Genomic DNA, 9,215 nt, shown 5'->3' with positions numbered 1-9,215 from the left:
TGAGGGAATGTTACAAGGTACAAAACTGGCTTCTCAGAGATCAAAAACACTGAAGTGGGCTATTCAACAGTAACAGTTGTGCAGGTTAGTGAAATCCTGTAAATTTAATGTCAAAATCTGTAAAGTAAATTCACAGTAGAATATAACAGGTATGGGATTGGTTGTTCAAGTCCTGTGAAGTGAATGGTAGGATACTACTACGTGATGGTTTGCTAGATGTCAAAGATATTGCGGAGTGCATACTGAAGGGAAATTGTAAAAAATTAGAGATCAAATTACCTGCCTGGACCATTTTGCAGTGTTTGCTTGCGTCTGCAAAGTCAGAGTCGCCTGGTTTGTTGATTTGTATGTCTTCCTAAACTCTTTATCTTTGATATCTCTGTTACGTAATCTTTAGATGTAGTTATAATACTTGTATTAATTTTCAGCTGATGACATTCAGCTGACAGCGACTAATTGGCCTAGGGATAAGATGTTTGAGTGGTTTGTCGGGCCTTTATTGATCATGAAGGAGCAGATCAAGGGAATGAAGTTAGAAGAAAATGAAGAAATCTGCCTTAAAAAGCTTGTCATGGGGTACAAAAATGAGAACACTGAAGACTGGGATGACTCCGACTTTCCATCATCTGATACTGTAAGAAGAGCGCAACTGCAAGCAATAATTAGGAGGTAAAATTTTGTACAAAATTATGTTTCATTATGCCATATATGTTATCCTCCTTATTTCTTTTTGAACAAACCAAACAAATTGAAAGTTACTAATTACGACATCCGACGCTCTTGTAATAGTCAGTGTGGTTGCAGATTATCAGGTCTATTCTTGTGTTTTGTTCTGTTATTTTTAAGATACAAGTAAACATAAAAATTGAAAATACCGTTTTGGGATTTTCTAAACCAATGAAAGATGTTGCAGAACACTAATAGACACATTTCGGACAAAATAAAACATATACCTCTCCAAAGTTATACATTTTAGGGTTACTAGTTCTAAGGTTAACTAATTTAAATTTACTAATTGTTTAAATTATGTGTGCTATCTTGAAAAATTCATTAGACTATATATATTTAATATGTTGCAAGTGGTTATAGTTAGTTCTTTAGTGTTAATAACATGTCGAGCGGATCCTAAAGATTTATGAATCATGATCGTTTTGTGACAGACTGCAGGGTATTATTGGTTTTATGTCAAGAATGCCAACATTTAGGCGTCGTTTTAGGAATCTAGTGAAGGTGCTGTATTTGGATGTAATTGAAACTGGTCAAGAAGCAGATCAAGATGGAACACATGTAAAACCTAAGCGTGGAGGTAGATTTTTCCTTGGACGAGGCCAGAAGAAGGATAAGGGCAACATTGTAGAGACTAGCAGCCGGAACAAGAGCAATCATGCAGACATGGTATAAAATGTGAAGCTACGAAATGCTAGGGTTACACTTGAGACTTGCACTTGGCCCTTATTAAGTTTACGACAAAAGCATACCATTAGTAAGGTATTTGTACACTGTGATATTCCACTTCTTCATGCATTTGCTGCCTAGCTCGGAGCCACAGTACAGTAATCGACAACTTGTTTCTTCATTTTGTATACGATTAGGGATAATCAGGTGTGGTAATTAGTAATGATATTACTTTACGGTTTTGTACAAACGACGGTGAGATTCAGTAGAATTAAGTTTCTGTTTAATCTTGTTTTAGCCGAGTTCAGTACAGACTCGAGCTGGACTCGTACAACTACGAGAACCATAATTTTGTTGGAACTAGACTCGTATGCTAGATCGAGTCGAGTCACAGCAAACGAGTATACAAGTACTTGGTTTCTGAAAATTGATTCAAGGCCAATCCAAGGCTGAAGTATCTTCTATTGGCTAAGTCTCTGCAGCTTATTAGATTACAGGTGAAGGTCTATTAGTTAACCAGAATACTCAGATAGCTTGAGGGCCAAGTCCAGTTAAAATTTTCTTCAATTTTGTTTTTGTCTCCTCCAAGATACTCCCTCCGTCCCAATTTATTTGTCTCTTTTGTACGTAATTTAAGGTGCATTGACCTCATAGATTTGAATTTCTATTCACAAAGCTTTAATAAAAGGAGCTCACATTTTGGAGTTGGTTTAGAGTTACATGCTCACAATCTGGTGATTCCAAATATTGTCCAGCTGTTAACTCTGCGTTTCTCCCACAGTTCATGTCACAACCCTGCATTACAAGAGTGTAACATATACATTGCATCATGAGTTGAAATCAAGAACAAATTATCAGTTGGTGCCTCATCTAAGTTTCAGCAATATTTTAACAATTAATACACAATTTAGTACTAGCACTCACCACTTTTATCCCAAGTCATTCCAACATGGGCGTACTTCTGAGCAAGCACAGAGCATTTGAAATCACATACACGTCATTAAATGCAACACTACATAATTTCAGTGTCTTCAAGTTCTCCATTGAGGTTAGATAATTGTGAAAAGTTAAACCTGGATCCAAAAACTATGTATGTACATTATTAAATTGAAACACAAGAGACATATTTTAATTTAAGAAAAGGAAAGAAATCTAATTTGTTAAACTTTTACCCAGAGGCTGATGATATTGCCCTTAAGAGTTTCAATGCTAGGCATATCACCAAGAAGCCTGCGTAGGTTGAAGCTTTTCTTTATATCGGTACAAGGGTTGTAATCCTGAGCATAATGCTTAAACACTGACACCAAGCAATACACCGAAATTATTGCCAAAATAATAGCCCAAGGAACGGTCTGATGCGAGTGATAAATAACAGACAATGAGCCTGAGAGTACGAGTAGAGCAACTACCAAAGAAATCAAGAAAAACAACTCGGGCCCAAAAACAAATTCCAGCAATAACAAAACCCAGCCAAAACCCCAGACAGAAGTCACACCACGAGAAACTTTGCACGAACAACTCCCCTATTCTGCAGACTTCGCTCGAAGTTACAACAGCACCACCACTTGAAACTACAGCATCACGACTTCGAAGTGAAACTCCACACTGAAAACGAGCAAAACCCCTCCAGCATTCGAAAAAAACCAGACCCTCTACACGACCTGCAACAGCACTACAGAACCCATCTAAACCTTCAGACCTAAAAACCTGCAAAATAAAACCCCCACTCCAGACAGAATCCACACCTCGGGCACTCCCCATGTCCCAAAACCACCCAAAACTCTGATCTACTACAACCCAGCATCGAAACCCCCAACCACAACACCAAAAACTCACTAGACCTACCCCTCGGACAAAGCTTTTAATTACATGAAAAGAGATGAAAAAAGGGAAAATATAGTATGTAGCCTGTGCTAACATATCAGCAAGCTAGAACACATAAACGGAGAAAACCATCAAATTCAGAATGGATGGCATGACAGATAGGTGCACCTCCACATGATCGAACCACCCCCCAGTATCGAAAATATTCAAAAATCTGCAGCAAATTGAAACCCCAGGATCGAACCACCCCCCAAAAACACAAAGCAACCTGCAGACCCATCTGCATAGCTTCAACAGATAACACACACAAAACCAGAGAAACAGACCCTGATTCTGCAGACCCCAAAGCAGCACTAAACAATACCTACGGCTTTCAAATTGCTCAGAAACCTCCGAAAACCGCAACTTAAAACTACAGCAGCTCAGCTCCGAAGCGAGAAACCACAAGAAATCAAGAAAAACAACTCGGGCCCAAAAACAGATTCAAAGAAAATATATAGTTACCTGGGAGGCTGCCATATCAGATGCCCAAGATCCTCCTTCATAGATTTCGTTACAGCTGCAGAGCCAAGTCAAGCACACAACCATTGGTCGCTACTTTCATATAAACGCATATACAAAAACCAGAATCCAGAATTACTTTCATCATCATTGTACACAGTACATATACAAAAACCAGAATCCAGAATTACTTTCATTATCATTATGTCATGTAGCAGTCTTCTGGGTCTGGCCCTTTATTTACACATTCTAATTTACATTTAATGTTAATGTACTCTCTCACATGCAGCGAGACCTCGTTTTCCATATCTCCATCCTGATAAAACGGAAATACCATATTTTCTCCAAGTTCAGGGTCTTTTTTCATTCTAACAATCGATCCGTCCTGATCAAATGCAATAAGTCCACAATTTGTCAGAACATCGGGCCAAACACGGTTTATATACTTCCTTGCTTCTGTATTTGACATAGCATCGTGAATTGGCTTGTCCAAAGCTCAGTTTGATTAGTAGTTTTATCATCCAAAAATTTATTACAAAAAGAATATCTGACTGCAGTTTGTGAGAGTTATTAACAATAGAGGTGAAAGACTAGCGAGTGAATGCAAATAGACAGTGCACTTGGGAAATGCTCAATTGCTGAACATACTTCTGACTGATAGTACCTGTTTTAAGAAATAGGTCTCATGTCTCAAAGACCAATTCCTGGTCATGTTATTTATCCTTCAGGAATTAAGTTGCATGAATATTTGTCCTGTCACCTTCACTTTCTATTATCAATTCATAGAATTCATAGAGGCCAGATCAACTCCTCCAAGATACTCCCTCCGTCCCAATTTATTTGTCTCTTTTGTACGTAATTTAAGGTGCATTGACCTCATAGATTTGAATTTCTATTCACAAAGCTTTAATAAAAGGAGCTCGCCCCTCGAAAGGGGCGAACCCAAAATTTTATGTATGCTCACATTTTGGAGTTGGTTTAGAGTTACATGCTCACAATCTGGTGATTCCAAATATTGTCCAGCTGTTAACTCTACGTTTCTCCCACAGTTCATGTCACAACCCTGCATTACAAGAGTGTAACATATACATTGTATCGTGAGTTGAAATCAAGAACAAATTATCAGTTGGTGCCTCATCTAAGTTTCAGCAATATTTAACAATTAATACACAATTTAGTACTACACTCACCACTTTTATCTCAAGTCATTCCAACATGGGCATACTTCTGAGCAAGCACAGAGCATTTGAAATCACATACACGTCATTAAATGCAACACTACATAATTTCAGTGTCTTCAAGTTCTCCATTGTTGAGGTTAGATAATTGTGAAAAGTTAAACCTGGATCCAAAAACTATGTATGTACATTATTAAATTAAAACACAAGAGACATATTTTAATTTAAGAAAGGAAAGAAATCTAATTTGTTAAACTTTTACCCAGAGGCTGATGATATTGCCCTTAAGAGTTTCAATGCTAGGCATATCACCAAGAAGCCTGCGTAGGTTGAAGCTTTTCTTTATATCGGTACAAGGGTTGTAATCCTGAGCATAATGCTTAAACACTGACACAAGCAATACACCGAAATTATTGCCAAAATAACAGCCCAAGGAACGGCCTGATGCGAGTGATAAATAACAGACAATGAGCCTGAGAGTACGAGTAGACAACTACCAAAGAAATCAAGAAAAACAACTCGGGCCCAAAAACAAATTCCAGCAATAACAAAACCCAGCCAAAACCAGACAGAAGTCACACCACGAGAAACTTTGCACGAACAACTCCCCTATTCTGCAGACTTCGCTCGAAGTTACAACAGAACCACCACTTGAAACTACAGCATCACGACTTCGAAGCGAAACTCCACACTGAAAACGAGCAAAACCTCTCCAGCATTCGAAAAAAACCAGACCCTCTACACGACCTGCAACAGCACTACAGAACCCATCTAAACCTTCAGACCTAAAAACCTGCAAAATAAAACCCCACTCCAGACAGAATCCACACCTCGGGCACTCCCCATGTCCCAAAACCACCCAAAACTCTGATCTACTACAACCCAGCATCGAAACCCCCAACCACCACACCAAAAACTCACTAGACCTACCCTGACAAAGCTTTTAATTACATGAAAAGAGATGAAAAAAGGGAAAATATAGTATGTAGCCTGTGCTAACATATCAGCAAGCTAGAACACATAAACGGAGAAAACCATCAAATTCAGAATGGATGGCATGACAGATAGGTGCACCTCCACATGATACTCAAAAAGCTACTCACCCGTTAATGGTATGGATCCAGTATTGTAAACCTTATACGACAAATAACATCCAAAATAAGTTTAATAATAATGACACCACTATTGGTGGAATATTACCAAATATTGCACCTAAATTACAACTTAAGCAGTTCAGCAAAGCACATTTAAACCTAAAGAAATAGTATAAAGGGAAAATAAAAAGCAAAAATTGTTTATAATTACGCCTAAAAGAATTTAGATACACAATTGGGCTAAATTTAAGATCTCACGACAGCCTATTATAACTTCCTTTTTTATATGTAGACACATATTGTCAAACGTTTCTCTGTTAAAACAAATGTGAAGCCACATGAAGTACAGAAGTATTTATATCAATTTACAGGAAAAAAAACATAGCCACGACTCTTTTGGGTTGTACTTGTTGACCTATGCACTGCACAGTTTCAGAAGGTCCACATCCATGTGCAGTAAATTTAAAGGTATTAATATTTTCATGTAAGGGAACTTTGAGCAACCTGAAGTTTTGAATCAAAAATTTTTTGCCTAAAATCCACACATATTATTGGAAGAGAGATAATAGAGCTAAATATATGATTTATGCTTTAAACAATCAATTTTAAATCGATCAGAGATTCAAGGAAGATATATAGTTTACCTGGGAGGCTGCCATATCAGATGCCTAAGATCCTCCTTCATAGATTTCGTTACAGCTGCAGAGCCAAGTCGAGCACAACAACCATTGGTCGCTACTTTCATATAAACGCATAGGATATTTCAATTTAGTTCTTTGCTTTTCCTTTAATTCGTCTGTTTTTACAATACAACACCACCAAATCTGAGGGATCTGATAGGAAGCCTGAAAAATATGAATGAATAAACTTAATGTGGCTGTTGAATTCAATAGCATGCCTTTATGCATAACGCATTGTGGTCACAATTAGCGGCCTGAATACTTAACTAAAAGAGATGTTCATAGGCATCCTACATAAATCAGAAAATATCTAAAAACAGAGAAGAACAAAGACTGTACAAAATTAAAGATAAATTAATTATGTCATGCATCTTATAATGAACAAACAAAGCTCGAAGAAAGTGATTATATATTTAAGGTCCAAAGAGAGTATGAGAGCTCAACATAAACTTCCATAAGATAGATAATCCACAAAACCCACATTTATATGGAGCTCAATATAAACCTAAACCCCCACAGGATTAATATGTAAACTTAAAGATAAAATAAACACTGAAAGTAAGCATAATGATACCATGGCTATGGTACCTGGCCACTTCCTGAGAATTCCAAGGGCTGCCTGCCCATTTCCTAAGAACTGCAAGGACCTGCATACCCTCAAAATATATGCATAAAAAATTGTACACGTATACACATACATTAATTCATTGAAAGAATTTTAAAGTAATTATACATAAAATTTGCACGATAAAATCAATTGTGTTTGAAACGGAGGGCATTTCCATTGTTTTTTTCCTTCAATATAAACCTAAACCCCCACAGGATTAATATGTAAACTTAAAGATAAAATAAACACTGAAAGTAAGTATAATGATACCATGGCTATGGTACCTGGCCACTTCCTGGGAATTCCAAGGGCTGCCTGCCCATTTCCTAAGAACTGCAACGGCCTGCATACCCTCAAAACAGATGCATCAAAAACTGTACAGGTATACACATACATTAATTCATTGAAAATAATTTTAAAGTAATTATACATAAAATTTGCACGATAAAATCAATTGTGTTTAAAACGGAGGGCATTTCCATTGTTTTTTTCCTTCGCTCTACAACTTGATTTGAATCTGATCGAGTTTGGGAGAGAGAAAGCAAAGAGTCCGAAACCAACATATATCCTATATGAAAATGGTTTTCATTTTCTTTTAATGCACTATATTGCTTTAAACTTTTCCGGCAGCCAAAAAATTCCTGTGCCAAGATAACTTAATTGTAAGTGGATCATCCAGGAACATGGAGCATCACTGATAGCAGGTTTAGTAAAGCTTTTTTCAATGTCAACTTGCCTCCTACAGAAGGTCTGCAATTATGTTTCATGTTGGTTTGTTCATATTCAATTGCTTATTACCTTGTCATCACGTAATTCAAACTGTGATCCAAATGACCCTCTTTCTGATTTTGTATACACATGTGGGAAATAATGGAACATGAGATTAAAGGAATTTGGAAACTTGCAGCTTGGATCAAGATATTTCATGACACAATCTTTAGTATATTTAATATTTCTTCTTATTTATGCCTAAACTCTTAAAATCTTTTATTTGTATTATCTCAAATTTTATAAATGTACATATTTGATTTGCGGCATACATGACTAAGAGGATCCATACTGTAGCTTCTTAATCCTTTAATATTGGATCAAAGATGAATTTTTTCTTTGTTTAATATCAAGTTAACCCTTATTCTATTAGTTCAAGAATGGCTTTGTTTGAGGAGTCTGCGTAGAATGGCGTTGGTCTTATGGCTCGTGACAGCAATAAGAAGTTGCAGATTTTCCGACATCAGAGTATCATTGTCATGCAATCAAAATTTGTATATGAAACGAAATTAAATCCTTCATATGTATTTGCCAAATAATGCTCTTCTTATGTATACAGTGTTTAATAGCAAGGCCAAAGAAAAAAGCTCTAAACAGAAAACTACCAATTTAAGCGCAACTAAGCAAGCATTCCTGATAATTTGTAATGGAAGGAGCAGTAAACATAAAAATTGAGCAGAAGATACAAACCTAGAATTCTGAATCAATTTTTTGTCCTCTTCTTGCTTCTCCAGCCTACAACCCAGAATTTTTTGATGCGAGTGATTAATAACAAATAATGAGCCTGAGAGTACGAGTAGAGCAACTACCATGGCCCCCATACTCGAAAGCATCAGTGGGCGCCGTCCGACTTTTTCTAGCAAAAATGTTGATATCAGAGCAAAAATAGTTTTGCAGATTCCAATACCTATGGTGGCGAGTAGCTTGTGGTCATCTCTCTTTATCCCAGCCTTCTCAAAAATTCGAGGACTGTACAAAACAACAGCATCAACACCTATGACCAAGTATTACAGCTAAAACCATTTAGAATCTGTCAAGCTCGAATAAGTGTGTCATATCTTTTGTAACCCCATAACTTGAGTTTGTCCAATAGATCCTTATTTAAAATCACTTTGCACTCCCATTTAAAATTTATGCATGCCTTCAAGGGAAATCCCCCTAATCATGA

At 36.9% G+C, this 9,215-nt stretch overlaps 1 protein-coding gene and 3 long non-coding RNA genes across 4 annotated transcripts; 1 reads left to right on the top strand and 3 right to left on the bottom strand.

Annotated features, from left to right (window-relative positions):
- Positions 1-149: 149 nt before the first annotated feature.
- Positions 150-1,419, top strand: LOC141705475 (putative membrane protein At3g27390; the record flags this gene model as incomplete). Its single annotated transcript, XM_074508407.1, has 3 exons — positions 150-345; positions 429-669; positions 1,161-1,419. Coding segments are annotated over 3 exons (678 nt in total), but the record flags the coding sequence as incomplete, so codon positions are not given.
- Positions 1,420-2,085: 666 nt separating this feature from the next.
- On the bottom strand, positions 2,086-3,626 carry LOC141705476 (uncharacterized). Its single transcript, XR_012568370.1, has 3 exons — positions 2,568-3,626; positions 2,320-2,481; positions 2,086-2,190 (listed from the first exon to the last, which is right to left on the bottom strand). It is a non-coding gene; the product is annotated as an uncharacterized LOC141705476 (long non-coding RNA).
- A 907-nt stretch (positions 3,627-4,533) lies between these two features.
- LOC141705470 (uncharacterized) lies at positions 4,534-5,313 on the bottom strand. Its single transcript, XR_012568365.1, has 3 exons — positions 5,161-5,313; positions 4,911-5,075; positions 4,534-4,783 (listed from the first exon to the last, which is right to left on the bottom strand). It is a non-coding gene; the product is annotated as an uncharacterized LOC141705470 (long non-coding RNA).
- A 1,950-nt stretch (positions 5,314-7,263) lies between these two features.
- Positions 7,264-8,854, bottom strand: LOC141705473 (uncharacterized). The gene is made up of 3 exons (XR_012568367.1): positions 8,738-8,854; positions 7,564-7,622; positions 7,264-7,319 (listed from the first exon to the last, which is right to left on the bottom strand). It is a non-coding gene; the product is annotated as an uncharacterized LOC141705473 (long non-coding RNA).
- Positions 8,855-9,215: the final 361 nt, after the last annotated feature.

The sequence above is a fragment of the Apium graveolens genome, unplaced genomic scaffold, assembly GCF_009905375.1.
Source record: "Apium graveolens cultivar Ventura unplaced genomic scaffold, ASM990537v1 ctg8881, whole genome shotgun sequence".
NCBI classification, from domain to species: Eukaryota; Viridiplantae; Streptophyta; class Magnoliopsida; order Apiales; family Apiaceae; genus Apium; species Apium graveolens.
This window is presented reverse-complemented; position numbering and strand designations above follow the sequence as displayed.